Raw genomic sequence first — 19,704 nt, forward strand, 5'->3', positions numbered from 1 at the left:
TTTATTTTCAAGTGTATTCCATAAGCAACAACTAATAGCATGAGCAAATATGAGACATGAACCAAAGTCAGGGGTCTCAATAAGTCTCAAAATCATTTTGCTTTTTACACGGCTACTTACTTAATAAATCAATAGGCTACACCAACAAACAACTTTAAGTTGGAATTATGTTGTGAGAAGAAAAACAGCCTCCAGAACACTCAGTCTGTGTCAGAAACCGTAATTATCAACCTGTCTGTGTTTATTTTGCAATAATGACCGACTGACATTTAATGGGTTACAGATTACAAGTTACCCTATTTAAAATGTAATAATTAATCATTTTAAAACATTTAACCTCTAAAAACAGAGATAGGCCTAGTTACATTTAGTTATATTTTAGAAAAAACACAGTTCATAATACTGTAGCAAAGAACATGATGTTTTTCTTCTTAGAAGAAAAGGGTAACCCTAACCATATCTGCATACTAATCTTCGTGTGTGTGTGAAGGGAAAACATTATACCATCTAAGACCTAATATTGATTTCTCACCAACAGAAGCAAGAATAGATTCTAGTTTCCTTCTCACAACCCAAACAGACTGTAGCTTTCATAGCATGCATGGTATTTATTATGACCGCCGCTAGCATAGCTAGGTCATATAGGGATTGTCAAAGTTTTTTTTTTTTTTTTTTTTCGTCATCTACTGAATTTTTCGTCAACGATACCAGGGACACCGAAACACCGGGGAACATGAAATTTGGTGGGCATGTAGCCCCACTAGACTTTTACGGAAAAATTTCGTTTGGTCCCCGGGGGCCACTCCCCCCCCCCCAAACCCAAAAAATGCAGTTGATGAAATTATTTTACATTTCCAGCACTGGAACACATTTTTATCACTCACCATAATCAATTTCAATCCAGAGCAGCTATATATGACTGAATGAATAACTTTTTTACAACAAAAATTAACCATCACTGAACTTACTTAAACTGGACTATGACTCTATTTTCTTCTAGACACAAACTTTGTTGCATTATTTTCCTGGTATCACTGTAAAGCTTCTTTGAAACAATCTGTAAAAAGCGCTATAAATAAAATGACTTGATCAACTTTTTTAGTGTTCGCTTTACTAAAAGGCCTTCGACATCGTGCACATCAAAAACAGGTAAAGCAACAAATTAATGTCAACATATAGTTGACTATGACAACATATAGGCTACTAGCTTTTTACAGAAAATATTCAGATGTAAGCATTAACATTTTCAACTGTAATTTAATTACACATTTTTTTCTGTTACTGTAGATTAGTTACATTTATTTTGTAATTAAACTACGTAACTCTTTTACAAGTAACTACTCCCCAACACTGCTCACACACTGCACATCTCCTAACCAAACAGACATAAAAGGTTGAGTTATATATATATATATATAACATGTAATTTATTATTGAAATGTTTGACTACTGAAATTGACCAATCAGAATAAATTATTACTGAGAGGCACATGTTGAGGCTATAATGCTAAACACAAGGTCTAGCCCTTTAATCTTGTATATTATTTACTGATTATTGCCAGAATATCTTACTCTGGGTGTCTTTGATTAGATTTGGAAAGCACTTGTTTATAGCTGCTAATCAGTCCCAACATCATGTCGGATATTCGGATTAGTGGGCGTGGCTTCTCTGATTGCAGCTAAAAACACTTAAGTCTTATATTTCCATGTGCAAAATCTACATTGTTCTCATGTTAGTTTTAAATATTTCAATATAACTGCAGTTAGTTAAAATACAATGGTTTGATCGCACATCTTAAGAATTCATTTTTATTAGAGAACTACATGAATATGTTCACAATGCAAATGGTAACAGTACAAAGGCCATACACCTGACAATACCAACAACTTTTAGTGCTTCATCATTTCATTCATGTATACAGAATTCATATAAAATGCAGTCATCCAGTTATAGGGTGAATGGTGATAATATGAATTGTAATATTCAGCCCAGGCTCTGTATGAACTCCAGTAGTCCTGTCCGGCCACTTCCTCTTCCAGTTCATCAGTCTCGTCCTTTCGCCACTTCCGTCCTGCAGAGGCAGCCTTTCTGCTGGATTTGGAGGTTGGTCTGCGTTTCTGGGGAGGGGGATTCTGGGATTGAGGTTTACAAGGCTTTTGCTTGTTTCTGCTGGACTGTTGTGACACTCTGGCTGAAGGTAAAGAGGATTCATTTGATTCCGGACGATTGTGTACATGTGAGACTCTTTTGTCTGGAAGAGCAAGTGTGTGAGGTGAAGAGCTGTTGGGGACAGAAGAGCTTGATTCACTTTCGACCTCCATCTCTGTCTCTGAAGAGGAATCATCAGATGACACGGAAGCAGTCTTTTGATCAGAAACCTCCTGGGGTGGAGGAAGATCTTGATAGGAATGTGATTTTTTTACAATGTCTGATTTATAAGCCTCATCATCATCATGGCTGTTATGCAGTCCATTAACTGCATCTCGACTCCTGTTGAAATCGTCATACTGGTGAATGACTTCGACAGATCTTCCCAGACCTTCTTTTATGAAGGTCTCATAATCTGCCACAGCCTCGTTGAAGGTCATAAACTTTCGTGCCTGCAACTTAAAGGAGGACAGTGGAGGAATTTTGGGAAGGGTGTCATTCTGCTGTCTCTGAGTAGGAGTTGAGTCATGTTGTATGTTTGTAGCAGATGGTAATGGTTTTTGCCTCTTAGGTTTGGGAGAGTTATTTTTAGCCTTGGTTTCAGTTCCACAGCAGGATTTATCACCTGTGGCCCGTTCTGAGATGACCGCAGAGATGTGAGTCTCTCTGGAGGGTTTAGATGTTGTCTGTGCAGATTTAGCTTGTGTCTTTTTCTCTGGTTTGGGAATGTCAGGAATTTTGTGAGTGGGTTTTGAAGGAGGTTCAATGATCACATCCCAGTCACAAGTCTCTTCCATGATCCCTGGAGGGATTGGATCTGTGAAAGAAATAAAATGTATGAACTCGTTTCACAGCCTTCACTTTAAGTTAAAGGAATATTCCAGGTTCCATACAAGTTATCAACAACATTTGTGGTATAATGCTGATTGCCACAAAACATTTAAATTTTTCTTAGAAAAATATACAGCAATTTTTAGGGGATTTAAAAGCAGGAAAGCTTATAATTTCATTAGAGCCCTTTTTTATTTTTTTTTGATGTTGTTAAGTTACATTATTACATAAAATTATTTTTTTCACACCACAATCATGTTAAAATGCATATTGATTTTGTCTTCAAGATATATTATAGTGAGCATTTTAATATAATATTTATTTGAACGCTATTGAACAATATTGAATATATTGAACTTGCAACGCCAAGGTCATGGGTTCAATTCCCAGGTAAAGCAAGAACTGATAAGAATGCAGATATGTACCTTGAAATGCAATGTAAGTCGCTTTGGATAAAAGCGTAAATGTAAATTTAATTTTAATATAATTTAAGCATTTTTTCATAAATGTAATATTCTTTCATTTTTATATCAGTGAGTTTATGGATCACTTCCATTCACTTCCATTGTAAATACCTCACTGTAACCCAGACTTTTGCTTTTAAAAGTAGGGAATAGTGAAAATGAATTTGTGATAATCAACATTATACCACAAATACTGTTGATTGAGCTTAACTTGCACTGAACCTGGAATATTCCTTAAATGATAGATGACTTTATAAAGTTTGACTTATTCCATACCTGGTAAATGAGTGAGATTCAGAGAGCATTTCTGAGCAATGGCCATCATCTTGTTCTCCTCCTCACCATGGCAACAGTAAGTCACAGCAACCCCTAGAGTGCCTGAAACACAATAGACTGAGGTCACGGTCAAAGGAAAGACGGTGCGGATCGTGTCCATTTCTAGAATTCTGATGAGAATGAAGAGTGAGGTCATCCACAACATCATCACGTTCAGGTTTCAATTATGAATTCTGATTCTGGAGAGCTGCGGTCATTAAAAAGCTCTTGATGCGTTTGTGTTTAGCAGCTAATTAAGCAACTGATTGCTGTAGTTGCCCTTTCAGACTCTGACCCCTGCCAGACTGTCTCAGAACAGATCTCTGATTAAGCACTCTCATGTAAATGCCCAAGACACACATTAATTAAAACCACAGATGTGGCTTCACATATATAGGTGCTTAATTGTTTTATAATTGGACACACCAAATCGTCCAGCGCGGCCAATACGGTGCATGTAGGTCTCCCAGTCCTGAGGAACATCCAGATTAATCACCAAGTTCACCTTCTCAGCATCAATACCACGTGACGTCTGTGGAAGAGAGATTTATAAGAGAGGAAATGTTACTTTGGTATTAAACATGGGATGTTTTCCAGTGTAGGTGTTATAATAGGTTGAAATCCTCACCAGATCAGTGGATATTAAAACTCGACACTGATACTGCTTCAGCTTCCACATCGCCTCTAACCTCTGGTCTTGACTTAAACCACCTACATGCAAAACAAACACAAAGGGTTTAAACATAATAACCATTAATAATGGCTTTCATACATTTACATGCCCACGTTCTGAGTTCTTTCTAAAATCATTCTGATCCAAATCCAAGTGAGTATGTGTGAAGAAACCTGTCGTAATAAAATTAGAAATACTATGAAAATCAACACTGAAGTGTATATATTTTTTCAAAATTTCTGTGGGCTGTTTATTTTATGCTAAGAGTATGTACAATTAGAGTATTGAAATCAATTGTGTATCTGAATTAGAGGCCATTCAACAAAAAAACGTTTTTGCGTTCCACCTTGCTGCTTTTCCATTACTTATTAGAGCCGAACAATTTTAGATAAATTGAGAATCACTTTTTTTGTTTGTTTCAAATAGATTCTCCTACGATTCTGAACAGACAGCTAAACAATATACTAGAGGCTCTGACAAAATATAAATTTTTGCAGTCCATTTAATATGAATGAATTATTTTTTGGGGGGAAAAAACGGTTTGAATGAATGATTCAATGACTCGCTCATAAATACTTCACTACGTTTTTGAACGAATCTCTTGAATGAATGATTCAATGAAAATTTCATTTTTAACAATCACTTGTCCCCACCTAGTGGCATAACAAGGTAATCAATACAATCATTAAGGCCTGTACACACCGGGACGATATTCGCCGACGTTTAACGCCTCATGACTAAACAAGGGCCGCCAATGTGAGTGTGCACACCTACGCGAAAAACGCCACGCGTAACGAGCGTAATTTTTTTAGAAACGCCTCGGGTTTGTTTTTTTGGTTTGACGCACCGCGTCAAAAACTATCCGACCAATGAGATTGGCGCTTTTACTCACGTGTCTGGAGCCTCTGAAGTTACAGTAAGCTTTTTTATGTTACACAACTTGGGGGCGCTCAAACATAAAACGGTCTTGCCGAGCACACATACGTAACGGCGAAGAAGATATACGCAAGTAGCGTCTAAACACTGCCGGGAAGAAATAAGACGAGGAAGATGCAAGGCAAGATGAATGTAGAGCTGCTGGTCTCGTTGGTGTCGGAACATGAACTATATGACAAACGCAACAGCGACTACAAAAATCTTGATAAAAGAGAACTGTTATGGAGTCGTATTAAGCGCCATCTAATGTCAGGGAATGAATTTGCATGTTCACTCGGCTCATCGTCAGCGAAAATCGCTTGGGTGTGAACACAAAAAACGCGTTGAAAAACGCTGGCGAATAACGCGCGCCAATATTCGTCCCGGTGTGTATGGCCCTTTACTCTATTTTGATCGCTCCCATAGACATCCATGTTTATATCTGAAATATAAACTTTTATCTCAGTTTGTCTGTGATTATTTGAATATTTTTAACAGAAATAACAATGATGTGGTTAAAAAGACTGTGAAGCAGTTTCATATCTATACTGAACATGACAACTGCTCTCTCTGGCTCAGCGGCAGCGCCAACATAGATCAGAATGTTCCACTATGATTTTGTCAAAGGTTTAGTAGACACAGGCGAATCGTTGTCATTTAGGAATAAGATCGCGTGGATGTTTGAATCAAGATCGGAATTTTTTTAACGTGCAGCTCTATTACTTGTATATGTAACCAGTCCTACTCGACCCGCTCCGAGTGGGATTCGAACTGGGGTCTCCGGTGTGGGAGGCGGGCGTCCTAACAAGGACGCGAAAGACCACAGCCACTAGCGTCAGTTGCTAGCGCGCCTCTCGAGGTAAGGGGAGCAAGGTTTACACGCACAGCTCTAACTGGCCTACGTCCGTTACACTTACCTCCCTAAACCTCACTCCCATCAGCGTCATGGCACCAAATGTAACAGGTCCTACTCGACCCGCTTCTAACAGGATTCGAACTGGGGTCTCCGGTGTTGGAGGTGGGCACGCTAACAAGGACGCTTGTCCTTGTTCTAAAAAAATTCTATTCAACTTTTATGGACCTCAATTACAAAACCGAATCAAGATCAGTTACAACCATACATTTAATGCTAGTTAGTTGATACCCAGGGGGCAAAACACCTGTTTTTTAGGAAATCAGACATGGGCTGCTGTAAAAGGTTGTCATATAAAAATGAAATCTATGATGTCTGAGGATCACAACCTGGGTGGCCAACCCGGTCAACAAGCTGCTGGAAACTTGTAATTAGGGTCAAAACAATGTTACCTCAAATTCGGCTTTAACTCCCAGAATCACCCAAACATGCTAAAACGGTTTAATTATATTCATGAATCGTGAGCCATATCTTCCTGATACTTTATGCTAGAAACAAACTGAGCACACCTTTAGAAAGAGTGGAAGATAAGCTTTCATCTGATGCCTTGATTGTACATGTAATTAGAATGTAAGAGTTAACAATGCCTCTTAGTTCATAGGTGGGCAAAAAAAAGAGAAAAAAATATTGAACATTCCATTTGTAATCGGTAGCATTCTTTTCCCTTTGTTGTTGTTACAATAAACAAATTACCATGTAAAGTTAACTTTTACTGGATGAAATCATATTTTGATTTTTTTTTACTAACCAGACAGTCCTCATGGCCCATAACACATTTAGAGGGAATTCAATGTCAAGCCTATAATAGCCTGTCAATTCAAACAAGATCCAAGAAAGAAGTTTACCAATAACTGTGTTAATTGTATACTGCTCTGTTTCTGTATGTACAGTATATCGTTTGCATATTTATGCAATATCAATTATTTGTATTGCAATGTCTATTTCTAATATTCTTTCACAAGTGGGATAGCTTTATTTATTCTATTGAAATAAAAAAAAGGGATTTGAGGATTTTGGGTTAGGCTGGTTACTGTTCAATCCAGGTGTTTGGAGTGTGAGACAAAGGTATGCTGAAAGACTAAAACACACAGGAGTCATGTGTGGAGTAGGTTTAAAAGTATTTACTGATTAAAACTGTTACATTAAGTAGCAATTTGTACCAAAAAAAAAAAAAAAAAAAACGAAACAGACAAACAGATTACAATTCAGGGTGATAGCTAATTTCTGTAATAATGTTTATACAATTTGTTTAGCTGTTTCGGAATCACTGCTGCTGTCGCTGCTCTAGTGTTTCAGCATGCTGTATCACACTACACCCCTGGCAGCGGCATCCTATGTAGCAGGAGCAGTTCTTCTGACAACCTTTAACCAGAGATGGGCACAAATACATCAAAAAGTATTTAATTAAAATACAAGTAATTTGTAATTTGAAAATACAAAAATATATTTTTTACAGTCTTCTGTAGTGTAAGTGTGGCGTTAGGTACATGTAAGAGTCTAGAATATTGCAATATTATTGTTTAGTGCAGAAGATGCGCTTTTAACGTACATGTTGCCACATACTGTCATAATAAAAGATAATTACGCATATAACACTATATTTGTATTATTTAGACAAAAATTAGTTAACGCTGCTGTGAGCGTGTTTCTAATAGCGCGGCTGTGACAAAGTTGACAACTTTCTTTCTTCCGACTGCCATTATCTATTTTTTTACTCTTTTTGAAAGTTGTGAAAACACTGTTGTGGCGTTTTTCTTTTGCTATTTGAGCAAATTGGAACACAAAAATATATATTTAATGTAGTCTTTCATTCACTGCTATAGAAGTTAACCCAACTATGATGCCTTACACTTCTGAGAAACCCAGAAATGTGAACAGGGTCAATAGGATGTGTCACATCACGTGATTTACTTGCCAAAAACTGTGATAGGCAATTTGGTAGTCCTATTTGTATTTTATGTCTATGGTCCTAGGGATAGTTCACCCAAAAAGGAAAATTAGCCCATGATTTACTTACCTGACGTCATCCTAGGTGTATATTACTTTCTTCTTTGAGAAGAATACAATCAGAGTTATATTAAAAAGTGTCCTGGCTCTTCCAAGCTTTATAATGACAGTCAATGGGTATATTTTTCATCAAAGTGCATCTGTCCATCATATGTGCATCTGTCCATCATAAAAGCGTATATATCCATCATAAAAGTGCATCTATCCATCATAAAAGTGCATCTATCCATCATAAAAGTGCATCTGTCCATCATAAAAGTGCATCTATCCATCATAAAAGTGCATGTGTCCATCATAAAAGTACGTCTATCCATCATTAAAGTGCATCTATCCATCATAAAAGTGCATCTGTCCATCATAAAAGTGCATCTATCCATCATAAAAGAGCATCTGTCCATTATAAAAGTGCATCTATCCATCATAAAAGTGCATGTGTCCATCATAAAAGTGCGTCTATCCATCATTAAAATGCATCTATCCATCATAAAAGTGCATCTGTCCATCATAAAAGTGCATCTATTCATCATAAAAGTACATCTATCCATCATAAAAGTGCATCTATCCATCATAAAAGTGCATCTGTCCATCATAAAAGAGCATCTGTCCATCATAAAAGTGTCTATCTATCATAAAAGTGTGTCTATCCATCATAGATGTACTTTTATGATGGACAGATGCACTTTTATGATGGATAGATGCACTTTTATGATGGACAGATGCACTTTTATGATGGATAGATGCACTTTTATGATGGATAGATGTACTTTTATGATGAATAGATGCACTTTTATGATGGATAGATGTACTTTTATGATGGATAGATGCACTTTTATGATGGATAGATGTACTTTTATGATGGATAGATGCACTTTTATGATGGATAGACGCACTTTTATGATTGGCACATGCACTTTTATGATGGATAGATGCACTTTTATGATGGATAGATGCACTTTTGTGATGGATAGATGCACTTTTATGATGGATAGATGCACTTTTGTGATGGATAGATGTACTTTTATGATGGACAGATGCACTTTAATGATGGACAGATGCACTTTTATGATGGATAGATGCACTTTTGTGATGGATAGATGCACTTTTATGATGGATAGATGCACTTTTGTGATGGATAGATGTACTTTTATGATGGATAGATGCACTTTTATGATGGATAGATATGCTTTTATGATGGATAGATATGCTTTTATGATGGACAGATGCACTTTTGTGATGGATAGATGTACTTTTATGATGGATAGATGCACTTTTATGATGGATAGATATGCTTTTATGATGGACAGATGCACTTTTATGATGGACAGATGCACTTTTATGATGGATGGATGCACTTTTATGATGGATAGATGCACTTTTATGATGGATAGATGCACTTTTATGATTGACACATGCACTTTTATGATGGATAGATATGCTTTTATGATGGACAGATGCACTTTTATGATGGATAGATGCACTTTTATGATGGATAGATGTACTTTTATGATGGATATATACGCTTTTATGATGGACAGATGCACATATGATGGACAGATGCACTTTGATGAAAAATATACCCATTGACTGTCATTATAAAGCTTGGAAGAGCCAGGACACTTTTTAATATAACTCTGATTGTATTCTTCTCAAAGAAGAAAGTAATATACACCTAGGATGACGTCAGGTAAGTAAATCATGGGCTAATTTTCCTTTTTGGGTGAACTATCCCTAGGACCATAGACATAAAATACAAATAGGACTACCAAATTGCCTATCACAGTTTTTGGCAAGTAAATCACATGATGTGACACATCCTATTGACCCTGTTCACATTTCTGGGTTTCTCAGAAGTGTAAGGCATCATAGTTGGGTTAACTTCTATAGCAGTGAATGAAAGACTACATTAAATATATATTTTTGTGTTCCAATTTGCTCAAATAGCAAAAGAAAAACGCCACAACAGTGTTTTCACAACTTTCAAAAAGAGTAAAAAAATAGATAATGGCAGTCGGAAGAAAGAAAGTTGTCAACTTTGTCACAGCCGCGCTATTAGAAACACGCTCACAGCAGCGTTAACTAGTTTTTGTCTAAATAATACAAATATAGTGTTATATGCGTAATTATCTTTTATTATGACAGTATGTGGCAACATGTACGTTAAAAGCGCATCTTCTGCAATAAACAATAATATTGCAATATTCTAGACTCTTACACGTACCTAACGCCACACTTACACTACAGAAGACTGTAAAAAATATATTTTTGTATTTTCAAATTACAAATTACTTGTATTTTAATTAAATACTTTTTGATGTATTTGTGCCCATCTCTGGTTAAAGGTTGTCAGAAGAACTGCTCCTGCTACATAGGATGCCGCTGCCAGGGGTGTAGTGTGATACAGCATGCTGAAACACTAGAGCAGCGACAGCAGCAGTGATTCCGAAACAGCTAAACAAATTGTATAAACATTATTACAGAAATTAGCTATCACCCTGAATTGTAATCTGTTTGTCTGTTTCGTTTTTTTTTGTTTTTTTTTTTTTTTTTTGGTACAAATTGCTACTTAATGTAACAGTTTTAATCAGTAAATACTTTTAAACCTACTCCACACATGACTCCTGTGTGTTTTAGTCTTTCAGCATTTAGTTGTCAGTACCTTTGTCTCACACTCCAAACACCAAGATTGAACACTAACCAGCCTAACCCAAAATCCTCAAATCCCTTTTTTTTATTTCAATAGAATAAATAAAGCTATCCCACTTGTGAAAGAATATTAGAAATAGACATTGCAATACAAATAATTGATATTGCATAAATATGCAAACGATATACTGTACATACAGAAACAGAGCAGTATACAATTAACACCAGTTATTGGTAAACTTCTTTCTTGGATCTTGTTTGAATTGACAGGCTATAGGCTTGACATTGAATTCCCTCTAAATGTGTTATGGGCCATGAGGACTGTCTGGTTAGTAAAAAAAAAATCAAAATATGATTTCATCCAGTAAAAGTTAACTTCACATGGTAATTAGTTTATTTTAACAACAACAAAGGGAAAAGAATGCTACCGATTACAAATGGAATGTTCAATATTTTTTTCTTTTTTTTTGCCTACCTATGAATTAAGAGGCATTGTTAACTCTTACATTCTAATTACATGTACAATCAAGGCATCATATGAAAGCTTATCTTCCACTCTTTCTAAAGGTGTGCTCAGTTTGTTTCTAGCATAAAGTATCAGGAAGATATGGCTCAGGATTCATGAATATAATTAAACCGTTTTAGCATGTTTGGGTGATTCCGGGAGTTAAAGCAGAATTTGAGGTAACATTGTTTTGACCCTAATTACAAGTTTCCAGCAGCTTGTTGACCGGGTTGGCCACCCAGGTTGTGATCCTCAGACATCATAGATTTCATTTTTATATGACAACCTTTTACAGCAGCCCATGTCTGCTAAACCCCCTTTGCCCCCTGGGTATGACTTGAGATCAAACCTACATAGGATTCATAAAAGTATTAAAGCTTTGTGAAGCAGTGTATCAAACATCCTCATAACTACAAATCATTCATCAAACAGTTAGGAAGCTGCCGTAAAAGTAAAAGCATGTTCAATAGACAATTTTTGAAAGAGACCCAAGGTGAAACTCACCTGAGATGCAGACCGCAGGCAAACCTTTGGAGGACAGGATATCAGCCAGGTGCTGAGCTCTGCAGAACAACACCTCAACTCAGTCTTTCATTACTTTCAATAAAGATCACAACACTTTTGGAAATGGAAGTCTTTGATCAATAATGACCAGCACATCTGTTAAGGCACAGTTACATTTCGGTGAAATTTAATGGAAGTAACTGGAAAGGTGTGGGGAAACAGCTCTTGCCTGGTATGGAGGTTTGAAAACACCAGCGCTTGGTTAAACGGGATTTTGCTGAAAAGTTCGAGAAGACTTTGAACCTTCTCCTCAAAGATTTTATGAGGCAATGAATGAGATGGAACAATCTTATAGTACTGTTTTAGTCCTGGAGGAGAGAGTACAACACAAGAACGATGCTGTTATCATGCACAAACTGTTTCAATCCACAATTAAAAGGATATTTAAACAAAAGAAACGAATCAGAAAGCACTGCAGACTGACCAAGGAGTCCAGGGTCTGTTGGGTTCAGTCGCACAAACGTCGGCTCTCTCATGTACCTTGACAGGTGCTGTGCTAAAGATTCTGGGTAGGTGGCAGAAAGGGCCAACATTTGTTTATTTGCTGGTAGAGAGGAGAATATCCAGCTAACACAGAAAACACAAACATCAGTTAACTCCAACCAGTTGAATTACAACACAGAACAGTCTCTGAATCAAATGCACCTATTCAACTCTTACTTGATCTGCTCCTGAAAGCTGCTGCTGATTTCGTCCTCCAGCAGTTTATCAGCCTCATCCAAAACAAACAAGCGAACGGAGGACGTAATGAGGGCTTCCATCTCAATTAGCTGCTTAATACGACCTACAAATACAACACCACTTCATCAATACTGCCTACAAACATCTAAACCAAACACACTCTCTATTAGAGAAAGTTTTTCTTACAAGGTTAAATAGTATTCCAGATAATTACCCAAGATGAGAAATCTCACTCTTTGTTTAACAATTATTCATTAACAGGCATCTTTTAATAGCAATAGCATTTTATTAGCATTTTTAAGTTGAAGAGTATTTATGTTCAAGTATTTTTTTATCCTTAAAGCAATGAAATGGAAGTAGTGACAGATATTTTCTTCCATATTGTGATATACATCCGAGTGAAAGGGAATATCAAAAAAAAGTAGAGCAGCACTTGGTTCAATCCATTGGTTGTCGAGGATGGAGGCAGATGTGAATGCGTGCTTGTGTTAGATTGTAAGAAAGGGGCGGGGTTTAAGCAGACTAAATGATTGGAGAATTCCAGCATACACTTTCACCGGAAGATTGAGAACTGACATTTTGATTGAAAATTTAGGTTAAAAAAAAAGGGTAAAAAAATGAAACATGCATGCATGAATTGTTCATATTAAGATATTTATGCCGTTGCTGCATTTTCATTTCACGCCAAGTTTTCTGTTTAGAGACCTTATTAGAACATCTTATTGTTCCATGCAAGCGTGCCGCACAAGCCCTGAAAAGTGAAGCCAAAACGTCTCGATCGCCCCCCGGTGACTGGTCCTAGTATAGGTCATAAGCCCCGCCTCCCCATGTTATTCAACGGGACGCGAGACCAACTAAACAATTAAATTACACTTGAAATATCTTTTTTCCAAAGGTGGTTTCTTTCATTTGCTGTCGTTTTTATCACGCTGATGTAAGTTCTAGTATCTGTTTCAAAAATAAGTTGGTTTTTAGTTAGTTACGTGATGCGGGGGTGTAACGTCATGATTGACAGCTGTGATTGACAGATTCTCCGAGCGAAGTAGTCACTGAAGCACCAACGGACATTTTTTTCGGGATCTTCGGAGGACTGAGGATATTGTATTTACTTTATTTTAACAAGCCTCTTGTCGTACTGCAATCATTTTTTTAAAAAGTGTGCAGAATGCACTTTCCCTGCGAGGGTGAGGGCGGAGCGTTGATTTCGCGGCTTTACTTCCTGCTCACTACTGCGCAGGTCTGGTCCCGAAATCGCTACTGCGCAGACTCAAGTTCCAATATGTCAGCGCCATATCGGGACTCTGGCGGCTTCAGTTCTCATCAATGGAAGAGAGCGAAGGGGCGTCGTCCATCTTTTTTTACAGTCTATGGTTCCATGGCATCCACTGTTAAATGCTGTATAAGGCTCCTAGATCACTTATAATTTTCCACAGCTTATATTGTCAGCTTTTGTCTACTGAAATGTCTTGGAAAGATATTTTTGCAGTGTTTCGTCAGACATGAACAAAGACATTTAAATATGCAATATTAGCTAATCTAAACAAAGTTAGTTATAATTGTATTCCATTTTAATTAAGGGCTGGAATAGCCTAAACTACATTACTTTTAAAATCTGAACAGATTTTAAAACACTAGGCATCATATGCTTGCCGACTTTGTAAATGGTTCTAGAGAAAAACTGGGCATCATACACTAAACGACTGAGAATCACACACTACCAGACTTTCAAATCGTTCTGAACACAACAAACACACACAGAAACTCACACACTATGAGACGCATGACAGGTGAAACAAACATGGATGTGCAGGAGATGACGGCAGTAGTTGTTGTAGACAGAGTCTCAAAAAATAAAATGGATGCGGTCCTGGGTGGGCAGATGCGGTCAGTATATGGATGATGGGAGTTAGAGGTAAGTGGTGCTGTCAGTTGTTTTATCTGTGCTGAGAAGTCAAATATTAAGGCTAATTTTGTTACGCATGCGCCATTAATTTATTTTTGTATTGTTATTGTATTTTATTGCAACACTAGTAGATAAAAGACATCTTTGGGTTCAGTAGCGACGCGTCATACTCTGCAATATGCGTTCTAAAATCGGCTAAAAATATAAAACACGTTTTGATATCTACCGACTGGAATGGAATCATAGTCTGAAGCTAAAATATCGGAGTCTGTGCACATCACACATTAAACGAATTTCTGTGAAACCTGTCTACTCTGATTGACTGGCAACTATTGTTGACTTATCCAGACTGCAAATCGGGGCAAAAATCTGAGCAAAAGTAGTTTAGTGTATTCCAGCCTTAACATATCTGTCAAGAATTTTTTTTTGACTAGCTCAAACCTGGTGAACCAATGGCAATGTGGCATTTCTTCAGGTGCAGTTTATCTTGACTGACAGGTCGGCCGCCAATGAACACATGGCACTGCAAGCCCTCCATAGCGCTGCCTATTGCCATGACAACAGCATGAATCTGCACTGCAATCTCCCGAGTGGGGGCTAGAACCAGCACCTGATGGGACAAGAGAAGGGTGCATTATTACGACAGGCACACACTTGTGTTTTGGGTGCTGCTTATATTTTACTTAAGATGTTAAAAGTCTTTGCAATCTTCGTACCGTCTATATAGGTTTTTATATCAAAACAATCATTATAGGACAGAACATTAATTAGTAATATAATACATTTTGTAAAATATCAGAAAATGTGCTAAGATTAATACCTGTGTGGTTGTGTTTTCCAGTATAAGAGAGTCCAAAGCGATGGTTGTGAACACACAGGTTTTTCCTGTGCCAGATTTGGCTTGAACAATAAGGTCTGAATAGAAGAAAACATCAATAAGCATCATTTCCTTCAAATGGTGCATGAAATGACAGGCATATCATTTTATTGATAAACTACACTCAATCATATACTACATATTACACCAAAGAGCAGACAGTTTTTGGTATGTTGTTATTATTAATGACAATATAAAGTAGGTTTAGGCTTGTTTTGGTATTGTTTCGAGTTTTATCAGGCCTCGTACCGAGTCCACATCTTCCCAGCGGGATAGCCTTCAGCTGGATGGGGGACGGTCTTTGAAAGCCAGAGGCAGATAAACCCTCAAGCACAGGTTTTGAGAGGAGTAAAGAGCTGAACTCGACACCGCCGTTATTTAGAACATCATCTGTCCGAGTTCTGGTTTGCAGCTCATGCGCTGCTTTCTTGGATGCCGCCATATTTATACTGCGACTCCGTCCTTCTTCTTCTTTCGGAGTTTTATGGCGGTTGGCAAACCAGCTAAATGGTGCATTTACCGCCACCAACTGGACAGGAGTGTGAAGCGTTAATCGAGTGAAGCAAAAATCAACTAATTATATAAAAAAAAATAAAAAAAAAAAACATATAACCTATATTCTGTTAACCAGTCCTGTTTCTCTTAGATACCTCATTAGAGCACTATAAACCCTTGTCTCTTTCTGTGCGTATTGAAATATGTTTTTTACTGACAGTGTATTAATACCTATGTATCTTAATGATTCTATAAAGTTGATTCTTTCTCTGTTGTATCCTATGCAATGAATCAACACGTGTTCAACTGTTTCTGACAAGCCACATTTATCACAATTCTCAGAATCTCTTTTTCCTATGATAAACAGTGAATAATTAAGGCATGTGTGCCCTATTCGAAGCCTAGATATTATGGCATCTTCTTTTCTGCTTCCGTATTTACTTCTCTCAACCCCAACTTTATTTTGAATTTTATACAGATGTCTACCTTTTGTCTCCTTGTCCCATTTCTGTTGCCACATTTTGTTTAGAGCAGATTTTATTATTGCTTTAACTTCAGTTTTGCTCAGTGATACATTAATGTCTATTACATTGCGTTTCAAAGATCTCTTTGCCAACTGATCAACCTCCTCATTACCCTTACCCCCACATGTGCTGGAACCCATAAAAATGAAATGTTTACTCCTATTCTGTATATTCTGTACAGATTTTGAAGTATTTCATACAAAATGTCCTGCCTGGATGCTGACTTTCCACTGTTTATACTCATTAAAGCTGAATACGAATCTGAGCAAATCACTACATCCATAGGATGAACGTCTTCCACCCACTGAAGTGCCATTAAAATACCAATCATTTCTGCGGTGTATACTGAAACATGATCTGTAATTCTCTTTTCAATACTATATTTAAAATGAGGAATGAAAACTGCTGCCGCTGTATGTCCAGTATCTGGACTCTTAGATCCATCCGTGAATATTTGAATACTATTGTAATATTCTTGACTTAGATGCTGCTTCACAACTGTATCCTTTGTTATGATTATTTCCTTTTTTTTCAACTTGTCTTGCAATGTTAGATCTACACCAGGTTTAGGGAAAAGCCATGGAGGTATTGATGGTATTACCACTGTGGGACTAATATTTATATTATTTATTTCTATGTTCTGGGCTTCTTTTCCTACATTTCATCCAAAACTATTAATTTCTCCTTTTCCATACTCCCAGCATTTTTCTAGGATTTTTTTCACAGGGTGATTCTCATCATGTCCCTTTAGTGTACTCCAATATGACATTTTTAATTGTAGCCTCCTTACGTCCAGAGGCATTTCTGCCATTTCTACCTGCATTGCTGGGATAGGGGATGTTCTGAATGCCCCACAACTTATTCGTAATGCTTGCGACTGAATAACATTTATTTCCTTTAACTTGGATGCTGATGCTGAGCTGTATACTATGCATCCATAATCTATTACTGGTCTGATCATTGCACAATAAATCCTTTTTAACGATTGCCGACTTGCACCCCAATCTACCCCTGCCAGACATCTTAAGACATTTATTCCTTTTTTACATTTATCTATTATTTTCTTTATGTGACTGTCAAATTTAAGTTTTGAATCCATCCACAACCCCAAATATCAAATTTCCAATACTTGTTCTAAGGTTTGTTCGTATAGTTTTAATTTTATTTGTGGGCTACTCTTCTTTTTTGAGAAACAGATAACTTGCGTTTTTCCTACAGACAATTTGAAACCCCAGTTGTTTACCCATTTTTCCACCTCCTCTACTGCTCTCTGCATGCTTTTTTCAACAAATTTAACATTCCGTCCTCTTTTCCACATGGCTCCATCATCTGCATATAAGGATTTTCCTATTCCTTGTCCTACCAGAGAAAATATGTCATTAATCATTATATTAAATAAAATTGGACTACAAACACTACCTTGAGGAGTACCGTTATCTATTGTGTATATCTTTGAATAACTAGAACCAATCTTGACCTGTATTGTACGCTTGAAAAGGAAATCCATTATCCAATTATACAACCTTCCTTTGATACCTATTTTATCCAACTTAATTAATAATCCCTCCTTCCACAACATATCGTAGGCTTTTTCCACGTCAAAAAACACTCCAACTAATACTTCTTTATTTATAAATGCTTTTCTGATTTCTGATTCTAGACATATTATAGAATCCATTGTATTGCGACCCTTTCTAAATCCACTTTGATATGGGCAAAAAAGATTTTTCTTTTCTATTATATAATTTAGTCTAGCTATTACCATTCTTTCCATTATTTTACATAAGTTCGATGTTAGTGCAATTGGTCTATAGTTAACTGCTCTGGAATGATCTTTCCCTGGTTTAGCTATTGGAACAACTACTCCATGTTTCCAGGAAGAAGGGAGCTTTCCTGCCTCCCATACTTTATTAAACAGATGTAATATAATACCCAATGATATGTCTGACAAATTCTTTATCATCTCATTACAAATATCATCCTTTCCTGGAGATGTGTTTCTTAAACCTGTCAATACCTGTTTGAGTTCATATAAAGTAAAATCTTCATCCAGAGTGCTTTCAGAAGACCTTCTTTGGACCATGATATTAGGATTATCTCTTATTGCTTGCTCTCTTTGTCTTCTCATATCTTCTGATATGTTACTGTTACTATGAATCTTCACAAATGCTTTGGCCAATACCTCTGCTTTTTCGCTTTCAATCATTATATATTTATCCTCATCTATTATTACAGGTATATTTCTATAAATTTTATTCCCTCCCATTTTCCTAATCATACCCCATAGTTCACTTATATCTACTCTCTCACCAATTTCATCGCAGAATTGTCTCCAGTAGCATCTTTTAGCAGATCTAATTACTTTTCTAACCACTGCCTGAGATCTTTTGTATACTATTACATCCTGAAAGGAATAAGTTTCCTTTACCTTTTTAAATGCTTTATTTCTAATTGAGATTACCTCACTGCATTTCTCTGTCCACCATGGTACGCTTTTCCCTTTTCTTTCTCCTGAACTTTTCCCAATTACCTCCTCAGCTGCACTACAAATGATCTCATTAATTGTATTATTTAATTCCTCAGGCTCCTGTTTGCGACTCCGTCCTGTTCTTCGGCGCTGAATAAATGAGTTGAGCAGAGAATAACTGCGCCTCCTTGCGCACATAAACAGAACCGCAGCTTAAAATACCACCGACATGCTGCAGAGGGCGACAAACACACTTGTTTGACATAAGCAACTCAAATAAAATCCTGTATGGAGACAGAATTTTATCGAAATTTAAAGAGCAACTTGCAGGTTAGAAGACCCAACAAGTCAATGTATAGAAAAATAATGTAGGAAATAGATTTTCTTTAAAAAAAACTTATAAATATGCTACAGTGGCTTCTGGAGTCGTTTTTGTGAGAAAATTTTACTTCCGCATCTGAAAATGGGCGTGACGGGCGAGAGTCGTGACGTAGAACGAGGGAGAGCGGTCGATTCAAACAACAGGGAAATATGGATTGCAATGACATTTCGGACGCTGAGGAAATTGTTGATGGACCACAGCCATACAATTATGAGCCTGCTAGGCTGCCAAGAGAGCAGGGACAGGCCAGGATTAATGTTAGACAGAACATATTGGAACTTACAATAACAGAAACTAAGCTTTGATCAGGCGTTTGTCATGCTCATTAATATCCGCCCAGACTAACGTTACGTGATATAACTTAGCGGTTTCTCATGGAGAGACAGAGAGATATTT

General features: G+C 37.0%; 1 protein-coding gene across 1 annotated transcript; it reads right to left on the bottom strand.

Moving 5' to 3' along the window:
- Positions 1-1,684: 1,684 nt before the first annotated feature.
- Positions 1,685-19,013, bottom strand: ddx20 (DEAD (Asp-Glu-Ala-Asp) box polypeptide 20). Its single transcript, XM_081349273.1, has 12 exons — positions 18,921-19,013; positions 15,690-15,969; positions 15,384-15,478; positions 15,005-15,173; positions 12,640-12,763; positions 12,404-12,546; positions 12,149-12,287; positions 11,920-11,978; positions 4,388-4,470; positions 4,186-4,291; positions 3,721-3,822; positions 1,685-2,966 (listed from the first exon to the last, which is right to left on the bottom strand). Exons 2-12 carry the CDS (start codon positions 15,880-15,882, stop codon positions 1,891-1,893), a joined length of 2,289 nt encoding a protein of 762 aa, XP_081205399.1. The 5' UTR covers positions 15,883-15,969; positions 18,921-19,013; the 3' UTR covers positions 1,685-1,890.
- Positions 19,014-19,704: the final 691 nt, after the last annotated feature.

This window comes from Scardinius erythrophthalmus (assembly GCF_964197995.2).
Source record: "Scardinius erythrophthalmus genome assembly, chromosome: 20".
In the NCBI taxonomy this organism is placed as follows: Eukaryota; Metazoa; Chordata; class Actinopteri; order Cypriniformes; family Leuciscidae; genus Scardinius; species Scardinius erythrophthalmus.